Raw genomic sequence first — 16572 nt, forward strand, 5'->3', positions numbered from 1 at the left:
GTTATAAAAGTGCGTATCATTTTCACCAACTGATGCTGAACTGAGCACAGTAGTAGAGGCAACTAAGAAATACGCGCACATCATAAAATTTTTGATAGAAGGGAACATAGATGTCGACCAGCCTCTGCAAGTGTTTGTAGAAAACCAAGATTTCTATGAAACGTGGCACGACTAAGCTCTTTGCATTGAAAAAACATTTCAAACTTAACTAATTCAGGGTTGGACTATTAAAACTGAGCTAAACTACGTGTCTAGCGTTTGCATGCCCGCAGAACCTTGACCAAAGAATTGGGCAGAAACAATTTTATTTTATCGTGATGTTATCCTTGGTTCAAACACTAATTTGATAGGAATGTTATCGATTGTAACATATCAACTGTTTGGAAACCGAAATGTAAACCCACTTGAATCCATCCATGCACGTGCTGATTTACTAATTTGTTGTTGAAAAAATGATGCTAAAATCAGGTGCCGTTTTTGTTGACATTTTGAGCAAGTGTTCCGTTTGAGCAAGTGATTTGATATCATTTGTTGTTCACTTTTGATCTATCACTATAGTAGACTGCCAGTAGACATCACATGTCACGGAAGTTAATAGAAATTATAAACCAAAGAGAATTGTATGGAATTTAAAAAAAATGTGATCACTGGGTAAAAAAATAGGTCTATGGTCATAGAAAGTGGGCATAAACGTTTGTGCCTCTTGCCACGGTTTTCAACCATTGATTTTGATTGAAATAATTGTCTTTACGTTGCCATCAATACTGTTTATTGTTTCACTTCAGGTACCAGTGAATTATACCGTTTCCTTCATTACTTGTAAAAGTTATCAATTATTTTTCCATAGTTTAAAATGTAGGTAAATTTTGCATAAGTTTACAAACAATTTTTGAAAATTTGTAAAAAATAATACATTATTTTTCAAATATTTTAAAACAGGTTTTGTTTTTTATCCTTTATCGTTAGAAATTGAACTTTTAGGGTCATTTTTATGTCAGATGTCTCTTATACGGTGTACATTACACATTTCTAATTTCATTTAAGCAATCTCTGAGAAATGGTTAGCAAAACACTCACAAAACACTAGCTAAATTAAGCGGAGCTCGCCGGAAACTTTTCTAATTGTTAGCAAATATTTGCGAAGATAACATTATTTTGCAGAACTTGCTGGATCTGGATTTGTGAAGAGTTAAATTGCAAATAATTACAAACTTGACATTTCGGTTTTAAATTTGACCGTAGTTTTGTACTTTTCAATTAAATTTATCAGAATGTTTAATTTTCGCTTTCCTCAGAAATTTTTTATCATCCCCTCTGCAGCATTACTGTTTATTATCGCTTTTCTTGCTGCTTTATTATTGACTTCTGACGAAAAATGCGAGGAAAATCTTATTATTGTTGACAAACAAAGACTCCACGAGATCAGAAACTATTCAGCTGCTGCTAGCAACAATATTAAAGAACAGATCTCGAAAGACGATGAATTGGTACCATGGTCTGATTATGTAATAAATGACACCTTTGTTGTAAAATACTGCCGACACAATTTAGATATGAAGAAATGGGCCCCTAAATTTTTTAACCTTCAGCCGGTCATTTGTTACGCTCCGGGAGACCGATTCATTTCTGCATTCATTACTGAAGATGGAAATTGGGAGATTAAGCAGCAGGAAAAGTTGTTCAGGGATGTTTTCCCTAAGTTCCCGAATGCAGCTTTTCTGGATATTGGGGCAAATATTGGAGTGTTCGCAATTTCAGCAGGGTTTTTGGGTAGGAAAGTGTTCGCATTTGAACCGATGCCTGAAACGTTGAAAAGTTTGTCACACTCATTGGCACTGAACAAGTTACTGGATAAAGTTGATTTGTATCCTTACGGGATAATGGATAAGAGGAGCTGTGTTTATTCACAATTATTTCATATCGAAACTAACAAGGGTACGGGATCATTTTTGTAAACTATTATCCGATCTATTCTGTTTTGCCCTCCCCAGTGTTTTTATGCCTCCCAGTTACAAATTATATGTTGTTATATAGCACGTTACTATGTAAGAAATAGCGCGTGCGCCTGGTGGGGGGGGGGGGCAAAACAGATTAGATCCCTATTATCAATAATTCCCGCTCAGATTCAAGACATAATCTGAAAATATTCTCCGCTAATAATAGTCATTCTTTAAAAGTGCTTTAATTTTTTATCAATGAAACAAGACGGGGAAATTATTTATCAGCAACAAATTTTTTTTGCATAAAAATAGTTGTCTAGGAACAAAAGTATAACCGGTTCCAACGTGAATTGATAATCACAATTTCATGAGAATTGCTTCATGCGAGATATCCAAACCTACTTCAAGTCTCTACGATATTGTAGTTCAATTTTCGAATAATTATCTTCCTTTTAAAAGACTTTTAAAAATAGAAAAGTGCTAATTTTACTATTAAACGAGGAATTTTACAAGTTGACCTGATTTTATTACCATAAAAATTTTTTATATAGAAAAATGCTTGCTCCTACTCATCTAAATGTAACATCTTTATCCAATTGTTCGCTTCTCTCTTTTCATTTAATAGTCAATTGTGCGTGGAAAGTGCATATTTCAGCAATGTGAAAAGCTGACTGAGAAGCAATTCTGCGAGGATTAATACAAAAATGTTTGACGCAAAATATGTTCATAAAAATTTTTAAAAATTATAACTAAACTATCTCGGATTTTTTTTTGTTTGTGCCCTCCTTTGTGCCCGCATGGTAAATCAGCATGTAAATTATATTTTTACATTCTGATATACTATGTCATGACACGTGCTCTGTTACTGGGGGAGGGGGGTGCATAACGTACTGGGGGGGGGGGGGGGGTGCATAACGTACTGGGGGGGGGGCACAAACGGCAAAGATCCACAATCTCTTTCTTCACCCTCTTCAACGTTGTTTCTAATGTTGTGTATCACAAAATATCCGCCAAGAACTGTTAAGCCTCAATGCTATACGCTATCACATTAGAAAAAAACTTAAACTAGCCCGCTTGAGAGCATTAAGATTCTATTCCTGCATGTGACAGATTATAGGGGTTTTCGTAACCTCTAAGATTTTGGTGCTTGACCGTTGGAAATTTTTTTCATAAGAAGCATGCATTTAATTTTAGTTTTTGTTAATATATAATCATGTCAACATATCATACAGTTGCTGTTCATAATTTTCCAGTTCCAGATATAACTCCAACGGTGAAAATTCCCTGGAATGAACAAAACAAAAAGAAAACAACACAACTTTCAAAAGTAGAAATAGGTAAACATGGCAACGAAACTGTCATGGTGTCTCGTGACATTACGCTGATTTGATTTTTGCTTAATAATTATAGTTGACTATGCTTCTTTCTACCTTTTACTGAATCATTGTGATTGACTTAGGAAAAAATTGCATAGCATGGCTAGGTAGTTCATTCAATTCCCTATAAGAATTAGTTATGTCCCTTTTTTAAAAGGTCGAAGGATAAGTTGTTCAAACGAGTCAGAGATATACGTAAACCATCTTGAAAGGTAGAAATTGCCAAAGTAGGAAATATATCGCAAATGATCAATTTCGAGCAAGCAAAAACATCTGATCTTTATTTTTTCAAAATACGTGATTAAGCTTCAGATTGCAAAATGAACCTCCAAAATATGAAAAAGCTAGAAAAGAACTTGTTTGTATTCTCTTGAAAAGAATGAGAAACACTCAAGCACAACAAAAACAGACGCTCAGGTTACAAATGCATCTGAACTTGGACAAAGTAAACAGCGAAAGGGCAAACACTTAACGGCCGCAAAAAGTTATTCTTGTCCATGAGAACTCATGAAAAACACGTATCAAAATTTTTTGATATGTTGGAAATTTTGTACCGCGTGACGACTCGACTTCACAATTAAGCAAACCAACTCAAAGCCAATCCAAGCAAGGAAGTTCGAATGGTGTGACAAAAGAAATGTAATACCACATTCAACCGAAAACCAAAATTATTTGTTCATTTTTGTCACCATAACTACTTACAACTACTATTAGTACGTGATTATCAAACATCCGAGCTAAAAATTGGGAGCCTAAACTCTATTCACAAGAAAAAATAAAAAAACCGGTTTATTCAAGGCATCAATGTGTAATATTTAACGATAATTTGACCTTGTTATTTGACCTTGTTACGACCTACAAATAAAATCATTCAATGCGTCTTCGTAATTTGATAATTTTAGTTCTAATTCAACTTGCTCTAAATCTGGCTGCTTTAGCTTAAAACACCTCTCAAACACTTTGCTGCTCAAGGCACATTTATTAGAATGCTATAATATATGAGTTTTTGTTTTGTTACGCATACAATTTATGTATATATATATATATATATATATATATATATATATATATATATATATATACATACATATATATATATATATATATATATATATATATATATCTATATATATATATATATATATATATATATTCCTATATACATTCATATATATATATATATATATATATATATATATATATATGTCTGTATACTCGCAGACATTTGCCACTGCAATCAATTATTGCTTGCTTTTAATTTGTTTTCACAACATCCGTGCACCATATTGGATTTATTTTACACGTGTTTGGACATAGTTCCCGGACTTAGTGGTTGGACGTAGTTACCGAGCCAAATTTTTCGATGCGTCCTGAAATAAAAGGAACTTGAGGGGATGAATATTCCACGAGCTTTGCCAAATCTCTTGTCTTTAGCTTGTCTGCATCGGCTTTTGACCATTTCCAGCGCTGATTCAAAGACTATAAATACTTATTCATCTTTTTGAAATTGATTTGGCTTATGATTGGGCCTGGACGTACCGTTTTCTGTGACCAAAGTCCTCGCGTTCAATTATTAAAATACCATACGCCAACGGAACCCAAGGAAAACAGTTGGAGTAGTTGCCTTATTTTTTGATCAATCGTTGCTTACAGAAGCGGTCGGTTGTTGAGTGCCGGTTGAAGCAATTGCAATTTAAGGTACCTCGTCAATATTTCGGTGATTAACAGCAATAGCGTAGAATATCCGTTCGACAAGCTGTACTACGCGTTCTCACAAACCACCATGATCAGGAGAGGATGGGGGTTTAAAGAGATGGACACTTGGCTTGCAATCGTTCTATGAATTAAGGGTTCAAAACCAGCTTACAACTCTTTTTCAGAAAAGTCCGTTCGGTTGTCTGGTTATAGAATTTGCGCTGTCCCTCTTCATGTGATGAATCGTTCTATCCCCGTAACATAGGAGCTGATATCTATAGAACTTAGGACATCAATGTGGACAGTTGTAAGGCACCTGAAACGAAACCCCAGTCCTTCTCAGTTGAACGCTAGACAAAAACGTAGATCGGGACGAAATAGTCTATTTTGAGTTGGAAAACGGGGGATTAACATAAAACAGACGCTCTACAGGTAGATCTGCCATCAGCGGTTTCATTGTGTCCGCACTACGCTTACGACATAGAATGCAGTAGAGCTTGATTGACTTCATAGCGGAACGAAGACTGATTATAGAGAAACGGGACTGGATGAAAGATCGTAACAATTGCACACCTTCGTAATAGTTTCCTTCGTTATCGTAACGCAGTCCTGTTCCTTCAAAAGAAACAAATTGACATCGGAATGGCGGCTATCTTATATTTTAGGAAGAGCTTAGTCCCACTCAACCAAATGTTTCGGTCGACCGGTTGATCTAATCAAAGCATTTGGTCCAATAAAGTCCAAGAAAGGTGCAATTCGACTCTTTCTGTTTTTTTCTTTACCCTCAATAAGATGTTGTTGCTCAACAGGGATGATTCCACCTGCATGAGAAACAGCAGTTTAGCCTCAGCAGCTCGAATGTCATCGGAATTGCAAATAATGTGGTCTGGGGTTCGGTATGAAGCTTATTTGGGGAGTATATGGAGCAGTTTGGCTGTAATTCAGCCTAATTTGTGATAAGAACTGTGCCGATTAGAGCCAAATGTTTTTTCAGAAGTTGATGTATTGACACCAAACACCATTTCAGGTGCAGGTATATCTTTGTGCAAATTGTACGAGGATGATTTCGATTGAAGACTACTTTTGATGCTTGTGCTAGGTTGAAAAGAGAAGAGTAAAGTCCGTAAAATATTTGGCCCTGTTAACCAACTGGTAATTCGTTATTTTTCAGCTGAGTTCCGGCATCTTTTTGGTTGCCTGCAGTTGATACGTGCATTGATCAACTGTTGTCGGCTCTAGAACTTCAGACGCTCTGTTAGCAACAATTATAGGTTGCTTATCAAGTGAGCCCAACAAATGTATAGCAGTGGGGCCCTCAGGCCTCATAAAAAATCTACTCAACGGAATTATGAGGATTTTGTTATCACAACTTTCAACGTTGTTGCCAGGAGAACGGTTTGCAGCTCTAGTCTATTTCAAAAACATCCTGAGAACTGTCTACGAATGAGTTTCAACTGATCAGAAAATCCGGCGAGGAAAATTCCTAGGATGGTTTAAATGCACCATTTACGCAGATCTGAACTCCAGATCTTAAATTTTTTCATCATTTCAATGGGCAAGATGTCATTCCAGTTGTGGCCACTCAGTCTCAATATGTCCTTCAACAACAGTCAAGAAGTAATTATGGGGAAAATTTATGCAACCAGGATGAGAATTAAGTGTTGCCTAATTTTGTTGCTTTTGTGGCTCTTCGTGTTTCAGATAAAAACTAAGGTATTCATTCAATGGTCCCTTTCCCGACCCGGAACAAGTGAAGATGCTTCTTCATCAGAAACTAGGGTCACTTTAGGAGGGCATAATTGGTACGTGTTTTCAGCTTCATCAAGCAAGTGTGGTGTCTTTTTTATAAATTTTGCTCGCTTGACTTCTCCTAACTTCAGCAACTTAACTAATTTTATGGCTCTACTTAGTGCTTTGTGTTAAGTTTACGGAGATTCTAAATAGTTGTCCATATAAAAATAATCGCAGCATCCATTGACTGACAATTGTTGTCTTTTGCTGTTTTCGAAATCTCAAAACCCTTCGCAACGAATATATGTCAGCTGTATAGGTATACCAACACATCTGATGATGATTCCTACCGCCACAAAAAACCTGAGGCAGGGCTGATCGGCAAGTTAGACGCCCACTTAAAGGAACATACTTTCCACATTGGCAAAAACGGTATATTCATGCTGCCAAAAACGCATGATAGTACAGATGAGACGAAGGAGAGGGCCAGTCGGTAACAAGTTACTTATGGAATCTCAGTGGAATTATACAGCACCGAGTAACACCCTTCTGAGTTTTTTAAGTTTTTTTTGGGATTTTTTAAAGAATGATGTGGTAAGTACCACTTAAGTTTGCAATGTGGACTCAAAAATTTTTGGGTTTTCTATCCGAAAAACGTAGCTCTTTTCTTCGCTTATCATCACGTACGTTTTTTTAACAACTAGATCGAATTTCTTCGTCCTTGGAAAAAATTTTTTTGAGATAATTTAGCTGCACGAGTGCTGAATAGTTCTATAATAAGTAGAGGTGTTCATTAACTCAGAGAATTCCGGCTTAGTAAATGTTACCATCGTGCGTTGAGGTTTTTTTGAGATATTGACTGCCCTGCGGTCTGCTGATGACCTTGGGTCATCATTTTCCATTGCACCGTAAGACTCTATCTTGTCCCAGGTTCTTAGCTGTTCCACATAATCTTGCCATGGCTCAATAAATGCTTTCAGGCAGGACGAAATGAAGTTAGAGCTTGAAGGTTGTGGACCACTCAACACCCATCCTTTCGGTAGACAGACGGCAACGGGAATACATTATTACTCACTGTCAAAATAATAGTGTGGTACACGTCCTCGACTGGGATAATTTCAAAAAGCTACACTGAACAAAATCCAGAACACTGAAATACGGGAAGTTTTCTTGGAGTTGGGAAACAGCGATTTTTCAAAACGATTTTTTAGATTTTTTCTAGTGTATGGACTTGCCTTGAAATTTTACAATTGTTTTCTGCTATATATTTTACTGCGTTATCTTTCATAAGAGTATAGGTGATTTGCTGCGTGTTCATCCCGCAAAAAGTTAAATTAAGACTTTTACCTATAACTTTGAGACGTTCAGATGCTTTATTGGAAATCCACGAATGACTACATGCAGGATCACATTACGCAAACACTTTTTTCTTATTGGTGTGGCTAAGTAGTTGAAGGTATTCCACTTGCAGAACAATTGTTAGTTTTTATCTACAACCAACTGTCACTTACGATGACGAATGTGTAGTTGGGGCATTCTCTTTTTCTTTCTGGTGAAGATACGATCAGTGCCGTGTAGCAATGAATTTTGTGAACTAGTGCAATCAGACTGTTTTTTTTGGGGATGGGGCAATTTTTCTTAGCTGACGTGAACATTTCACGCAAAAGAGGCAGAGTTTTGCTCAGCAACAATTGAAGTTCCTTGTTTTGGGTTCTCGCTTGTAAATTTTGAACATTGACACAAAGGGTGGCTAGGCTTACATTGAGGGGCAGGTTTGTCTTTGATGGTTCTTTGAATTCGGTTCTCCTACCTTGTACTGTTTTATTCAGATACAAAAACTTTGTTGATAATTTGTGTTTTGTTTTCGACAAAAATGACGGCTCTTCAAGTGTCGTTATGAATTGGCCGTTTTCAGGCAGTCAATAGTATCAGATGCAATCATTATATTCCCAATAGACGGTCCCAATAGTTCCTCACAATGTGTGAGCACCAAGATCCTGTAAAATTTGGCGGCAGCTTATTCACAGCCTGATTTACTAAAGACGAACTTTTAAGATCGTTATCATACAATTATGAACGATAAACGCCAAATGGACTAAAAACTAGCAATGCATAGGCAATAATGTTATCAAAATTATGCAAATTAATTTTGTAGTTGTTCAATTTGCCTTGACGAGCACAATGGCGTGAGATTGACCGAGTTTTCTTTCCAAGACTTTCAATGCGTCATTGTATAGAGCTCCTAAAAACGCGTACTGTTCTATGGGCTTCTTAGAATTTCCAGTTAAGATTCAACTTGGCAGCATCTGAGAGGTCTTGGGAATCTAGTCTTTTTCTGAACTGTTCTACTCATTCGGGCCACAAGAATCGGTCTCCAGTGTAGCTTTCAAGGTTCCATAGTTCCATATAGCCAAGAACTGAGATGACTAGAATTTATTGCGTCAGCCAAGACTTTAACATTGATTGAATGATTCGTTTGAGATATTTGTGCTGAGGGGAGGGTCATTGAAGCTGCATTTTAATCTGAAGACCTGGGCACTGGTTTGTTCTGCTAATATACCACGATAGCCGTTGAGAACTGGTATTGACAATAGAAAATCATGCCACCACTTGAGAAAAATTCCACTAGTTGGCTCAAATCTATGATTGAAATTTGTTTTGCCTTCACTTGGGAAGCCGACGGATAATCCAATGTGCCAGATAATCCAATAGTAGTCATTTACCCAGCCGCTGTGCGCCAGAAATTTTGATAGTAGTCACTGACCAAGCCTCTGTGTGCTAGAAATGCCGATAGTAGTCACTGACCTAGCCTACTTGCGCAATTAATTCCGACAGTAGTAACTGACGCAGCCTATGTATCTAAAGTACCGATAGTTATCACTGATCCAACCTCTGTGTGTCAAAAGTTCCAATATTGGTCACAGACCCAGCCTCTGCAAGCCTGAAATGCAAATAGAGTTCACTGACACAGCCTCTATTGGCCAGCACTTGACGCAAAGCGGCCGATGTAATCCAAAACCCGATTTTTTTTCATTTGTTGGACCAAATATTCGAACTAAAACGCGGCCTAAATTCGATTCGCAAGAAAACGTAAAGCAATTATTTTTATTCAAGATATCAAAGAGTACTATCTGCGATAAGCTATTGTCTAACCACACATATCTATGTACAGTTACCTCGGCTATCATACATTATTTCACAATTTCGAGCAAAGTTTAGAAGTATAACATTACACCGTTACACTGCTGCCAAAAAGCTGGAGAAAACATGTTAGCTTTTTTCAAGACATTGGCTATGATTTCAGTTCATGAATGACGTAATCTAACCTTGTTACGTTCTAATAAATAATTCATTCAGTGCCTTTTTTTATTCCAATATGTTATTAACATCTAAGTGAACTAACTCTGAAATCTCACTGGTTTAGCTTAAAACCACTCTCAAACACTTCGTTGCTCGTTGCACAAGGTGATGGAATACGGATTTTGATTCGTACGTTTTGACGTGGTCGGGGTTCGAACCACCAATCCTTGGCTTGAAAGTACGGTGCTATACTAACTGCGCTATGGGTGCCTGTTTTTCTACAAATACTATTTAGTCATAATTGCTTAAAATACTCATGCATAAAATTCCCAATTGCTTAAATTTGTATTCACTACATCTTACATGAAGTGAAACTGTAACTCAGACTCAAATTACCCAATATATGCAAAACAGTATTACGACCTACAAAATAACTGAGCAAGTTGCATCAATTTATTCACAATTGGTTTGCGATTCAACGTGCTGTTGATATAGAATATTCGACAAAATTTTTACATGGCTTACGAATTTTCCATGGCACCAAATTTACACTGAAAAAAATACGTTATGAGAAATGTTAACATACTGTTGACATTCTTACCTACAAACAACCAGAGATGCAATTTTGACATGTAAAACCACGTGACTAGCAGCGTAGAAAGAGATCGACAAACTACCAAAAAACAGTCAAAACTCGTCAATTGGGTTATTTTAAACTGACATACAGTAGATGTCGAAGCACAATTCCTTGAGGGCGAAACTACTTGTTTATTGTTTCTGTAGATCATATTAGTGATTGTATTGTTTTGACATAATTTGATTTGAGGAAAAAGGGTTGTTTAGATATTCTCAATCTTTATTTCCGGAGAAGGAAGTTTCTAAGTAATAGAATTGTTTTGCATTGCACAGAATTGGTCTTTCGTGCTGGCTTTAACGAACACGAGCATAATTTTATATTGGCGTTTTTGAGGTCAAATGAGAAACAGAAACTCTTCATTTGAATTAACACAACATATTCAAGTCTGAGTAAATTTTCTTATGTTTTTGCTCGATGATCGCTTATTCTGAACAATTTTTTTTGAATCAATTATATATGTATACATATATATATTATATATATATATATATATATATATATATATATATATTAATATATATATATATATATATATATATATTTATTTATATATATATATATATATATATATATATAACAGTGTTGTTCACTGCCAAGTTTGTATCTTTACTTACGGTGTTGTTCAGCGTTGAAGATTTTGCCTATGTAATAAAATTAGGCAAAAATTAGAAAAGGCGCCTCACCAACGCAGTTTGCCAATTGTTGATCATTCTTACATCAGGACAGTGCGCCTGCCTAAAGTTCACATCCCAAGAAATTTTATCTCACTAGCAGTTGTGGTTTGTGGTTAAGGAGATATAATTGAGAAAACTATAATTTCGTGCCTATTCGATTATTTGAATTTTTAGTTTTCGATTAATTCAAGCGCAGCAATTTGGTATTCAGCAATGCTGAATAATTATTTATTGGGACTAATTGAAAATCAATTTTTGCAACGTAGTCTACAGTATAGCGGATAATACAGTTCACAAAAGTTATCTGCAAAAACGTTATATTCGGACAGATTTGAAACCGCTGAAACGAACTGGGCGGTGAAAAGTTTTCTTTTGATAGGAGACCAGAGTTAAATAGAAGTAAAATTTTCCGTCTCTAGTAATCACTATTCTATTCTCTTCATAAGTAAAATGATTTCTACATTGCACATAGTTGTTAATACAAATTAATCTTTCTAAACTGTTTTTGGCATTCAATAAACTGTCATCAAAAGTGGTCCCCAAATAGGTGCCACGAAGCTTATTAAAGACCCGAACTGTACCCAGAAAGAAGGGATTCAGACAGGCACACTGGATCAATTTCTGCCCACTTTGAAACGACTCAACATATCACAAGTCATAATCAAAATGGACATTGAGGAAGCAGAACCCTACGCAATACTGGGTGGTCAGAAATTTCTAGAACAAATTGACATTCCTTACTTCAGCATGGAGTTTCAGAATATGGCTAGCAGGCTGCGATCCAAGAGGCCTGAAGATCGGTTGAAAAAGGAGGCTATTCACAACTTGTTGAGAATTATGACAGGGCGGTTTTACCCAACAACAATCAGTGGTCAACGACTAGACGTCAGAAACGTAATGATACACTAGCTATTATTAACAAATGATCATCATATAACCGCCAAAATGTTACTTTTTGTTTTTCCGCTGCCGCAGATCCACGTGAAAATGCAAATAGAAAGTTTTTTTAGGGCATAGGACCAAAAAATAACAGCTGTTAAAAATTGATGTTTTAACATCCTCAACGATAAAACAGAGTGAACAAAAAGTCAATAAGTGAGCAGAATGAGCAGATGCAAATAAAAAATCCAAAATGAGCTTGAAGCAAAAAAAAACAAATTTACTGCTTTCAATTTGACAATTTTGCTTCCCGCTCAATTTAGACTTTTCAAATTGATTTTTAAGCCCATTCTGCTCATTTAGCAAACACACTCTAAATAATGTATAGGCAATTTTACCTCAACAATGTGCAGGTAAGGCCATGTGCAGGTAAAGTTTACATGCACAACTTTCCCCAAAATTGCTTAGCTGCATGCCATTCAGGTAAATTAACCGCAAAAAAAAAATTTTTAAAGCTTAATTTTGACGAGAAACTGCAATTTGAGAAACTAATTTGTCAGACAGGAGTGCACATGTTCTCTGCATAGATTATTTGAATTTTGGAATCGGAAGAGGTCAAATTTGCGCGATAGGCACCGGGTCGAAATCGAGACCTTACGAGTGTCTTGCATGTTCTCTCATATCGATGTATCCCCTTGCACATTTTCTTCTAAAAACTTCGACTTACATAGTTTTTACAAGTTAATCTTTGGACTTAAACAAGTAGTTATATAATTTCTTCGAACATAAATTCTTACAAGATGACCATTCTGCCTATACTGTACAAAAAAAGAACAAAGAAACATAGCAGGACAAGTCCTGACGTACAATTCAAAGAATTTTCATCGACTAAACAGAAAAACTAGAACTAGAATGGACAGAATGGACTATGAGTGAATTGAGAAAACCATTTTTAAAAAAAATCAGAACAAAAAAATAAGAAATAAACAGAAAATCAATGTCAAAATGCCTCATGTGAACAAAAAAACCACTAGCGAGAAATGAAAATTTAATTCAAACAAAAATCCAGGCTTACAATGAGCTGTGAATGGATTCGGAAAACCATTTAAAAAAAATCCGATCCAAAAAATCGAAAAAACACTAAAAATCAGAGTGAAATTGCCGCATGTGAACAAAAAACCACTACCGAGAAACCGAATTTTTGTTCAAACGCCGTTTTCTCACTCTACTTTAAAATTAGAGCGAAGAAAATTCACGTCTCAAAACCACTCGCTTTTTCGCGCCATTTCCTGTTTCGGCGTGACCAAAATCACTACTCCAATTTGACTTCAAAAATCATGAAAATGTGGGAACAGATCTTAAAAAAAAAACAGCGCCCCAATACAATTCAAATTCTTTGAATTGTAAAAAACTCGCTCATGAATGTACACATATACTGCGCATAAACAGAAGAAAAAATCATCAGGAAATTGATCTTGTATGATTAACTATTTCTTGGAAATGTGCAAATCACAGCTCTAAATTAAGAGGATCTGTGCATGGTAAGAATAGGATATGTGTGGTTTGTTCTGTTATCCTTTTCATTAAAAAGCAGTTAAAAAAATGGAATCTAGAAAAGTATGAATTTAAATAAAAAACAAATGAATGGTATAGAAAAGGAAGGGTAAATCATTTTGAAAAAAAGTCTGCTATATGGAGATGAAACTTCAATCAAAGTCAAAAAGGGGTCAACGGATAAAATATAGGAACATTCCCATAGAAGGCAATGTTTCAAGTTCTTACAATTGATCCATTGACTCGCGTATACACGAAAAAAGAGCAACTACTTATTCAGCAACTCAAGTGATACAGCATGTCTCATTCAATAGGCTGGGCTGACCCGCCTATATGTGACTTTAATTATACAATTGTGAAAGAAATACGAACGAAAAAGAGGGAGAGAGAGAGAGGTGGGAGGGAGGGAGGGAGAGAGGGAGGAAGGAAGGAAGGAAGGAAGGAAGAAAGGAAGGAAGGAAGGAAGGAAGGAAGGAAGGAAGGAAGGAGGGAGGGAGGGAGGGAGGGGGGAGGAAGGAAGGAAGGAAGGAAGGGAGGAAGGAAGGAAGGAAGGAAAGAAGGAAGGGAGGGAGGGAGAAAGGAAGGAAGTGAGGGAGGGAGGAAGGAAGGAAGGAAGGAAGGAAGGGAGGGAGGGAGGGAGGGAGGCGGCATTGGACTCTGTTTTTCAGAACGCCAGATCTTATGGTGAATCGGGTTAAGTTTGGATCTGGCGATGTAAATAAAAACATCTAATGACACCATTTGACAAATTTTGAAAACATAATCGTATAGACTAATTATTTTTCCTATGAGGAACATATGCGAAGCTGCCTTTTTTCTTTACTCAATTTTTCGTTTTGTGTTTATGCTTCACAGAGAAAAAAAGGAAAACATCAATTTGTAGCTCTCGCAATCAAATTTTCATATAAAATAGCATTTCTTTTTTTCAGAATTTTGAAAAAAAGTAAGACTAAAAGTTTCGAAGGAAAAACTTAGAAAAACGAAAACAGCGGTCCGGTTGACCGTTGCGTGGAAATTAACGATAAAATGAAACCGAGGAAAATACGGTAAATTTTGGTGAGTTAAAATTGAATTTGGGTTGTCACGAAAAACTCCATACAGATTTAAGCCTAAAAACAAACAATTTAAAATATTCGACACAATATTTAAATTATTTAACAAATTTTGTTAAACTTTTTTATCCGGCTCTTATTTGTTCTACTGATTGCAACTAGATTACAAACCATCGTTCTTTTGTATCAATTCTTTTTAAAAAATCCATTGATTTCAGGCCATTTAGAGTTCTCAAATTAACAAAAATCAATTTTCAAAATGCAAAACTAAAAGCACAAAAACTTTCTATTTTCTAAACTCTAGTGTTGTTCTTGAGAAAAAATTTACCTATTTCACAAAACTTACCATTCCAGTCATTTCAAAAACCCGAAAACTTAAACAAGGGAGTTTCATGAGGTGAACAACAGATGCTTAGATTGTATTATGGAAGCGTAAACATCGAAGAGTTCTTTTTCTATTTTGTATTTTGTCAGAAAAGATCTTTCTAACTATTCTCCTCTAGTATATTAGAAGATTGGTAGATTTCAGGAATTTTGAGTTCTCGAATTTCAGCGCTCTTGACTTTCTATTGATGAGTTGATTGTAAAATTGACCTTCAGCAATTAAACTTGCTGATTTAGCAATTACTTTTCTCAGGAGAAGAGGAGAAGAAAGTAGGACATAATTTTTTCTAAAAATTTGGAAAAACAAAATTGCGAAGAAAAATAAAGAAATGAACGCAGAGTAATGCTGCTTTAACTCAGCTTTTGTGTTCGCGGTCAATTTTTAAATTTTTTTTTGGTTGAAAGAAAATATCCGTAAGATATCATAGTACGTACAAAAACTTCATTGTTTCTTTCCGTTGGAGAACGTTCGAATTGGTTCTCATATTAATATGAGAAACAATTCGAACGTTCTCCAAAGGGAAAGAATTAACGAAGTTTTTGTAGGTACGATATCTTACGGATCTTTTACGCTTTGATTTCATTTGTCAGCGACCATTTTTAAAAAGTTACAGGGATGTTTTGCCTCGAATAATTTAGAGCCAGTTTTTCAAATTTCAATTGATCTGTTCAAAAGAAAAACTCTGAAGTCCACAAACTACCTCAACCGAAACTGTTTTCGTCTCAGATCAACTTCTGTGTAGCTGGGCCAAGTTGTTGGATGTAATGCAGTCGAAATAGTGGTAACTAATGTTTTATTACAGGCTCACCACTGGCCCAACGAAATGGCATGGTGGCAGAAAAAATGATGATACGACCGTCACAACTTCTATCATGCTTCAATATATATCATACTCTTATTAAAAAATTCTCTTTTGTTGCTAATTATTTGTCTGTTTGTAATGCATGTTTGAGTATCCAATTCTTACTATCTAGTAAAAAATAATTTAATTTTAAACGTTGTTTGTGTAAACATCGAATAATTGTGATGAGAAATTTAGCAAAGATGGTCATATATAGTTGGCTCAGTTGCCTTGTAGTCGTAGCAGAACCATACTTGGGTTGATTAAACTTAACAATTATAAAACGTGTCATAATGGCCCAAAAACCGTCGTGAACAAAAAATTGCGTTCTATAAGTTCCATTTACTGCATTTTATGATTGGCACGTTTCTATTATGATATGGCCGACCAGGGAAAGTAGTCAAACAAACTGGACTCGCATCAAATCAAAACAGTTTCTAAGAAATTGTCATAAAACTTTCTTCTGATTTAAGTTTTGTAGCATATTTTTCAAAAACAATATTAAATT

At 35.7% G+C, this 16572-nt stretch overlaps 1 protein-coding gene across 2 annotated transcripts; it reads left to right on the forward strand.

The window, feature by feature from the left end:
- Positions 1 to 355: 355 nt before the first annotated feature.
- Positions 356 to 16156, forward strand: LOC142338515 (uncharacterized). Of its 2 annotated transcripts, XM_075388299.1 has the most exons (4): positions 356 to 394; positions 1243 to 1935; positions 11901 to 12247; positions 16026 to 16156. In XM_075388299.1, the coding sequence occupies exons 2-4, from the start codon at positions 1272 to 1274 to the stop codon at positions 16068 to 16070; spliced, it is 1056 nt and encodes a 351-aa protein (XP_075244414.1). In that variant the 5' UTR covers positions 356 to 394; positions 1243 to 1271; the 3' UTR covers positions 16071 to 16156. The 2 variants fall into 2 exon arrangements, with proteins under 2 accessions (XP_075244414.1, XP_075244413.1); XM_075388298.1 differs by lacking the exon at positions 356 to 394 and having other exon boundaries at positions 971 to 1935.
- Positions 16157 to 16572: the final 416 nt, after the last annotated feature.

This window comes from Convolutriloba macropyga, chromosome 4, assembly GCF_964194025.1.
Source record: "Convolutriloba macropyga chromosome 4, txConMacr16.3, whole genome shotgun sequence".
Classification (NCBI taxonomy): domain Eukaryota; kingdom Metazoa; phylum Xenacoelomorpha; order Acoela; family Convolutidae; genus Convolutriloba; species Convolutriloba macropyga.

Coding starts and splice junctions, on each gene's coding strand:
- LOC142338515 (XM_075388299.1), top strand. CDS start 1,272: ATGTTTAATTTTCGCTTTCCTCAGAAATTTTTTATCATCCCCTCTGCA. Junction 1,936..11,900: donor TCATATCGAAACTAACAAGG/GTACGGGATCAT, acceptor GTCCCCAAATAG/GTGCCACGAAGCTTATTAAA. Junction 12,248..16,025: donor AACGACTAGACGTCAGAAAC/GTAATGATACAC, acceptor GTTTTATTACAG/GCTCACCACTGGCCCAACGA.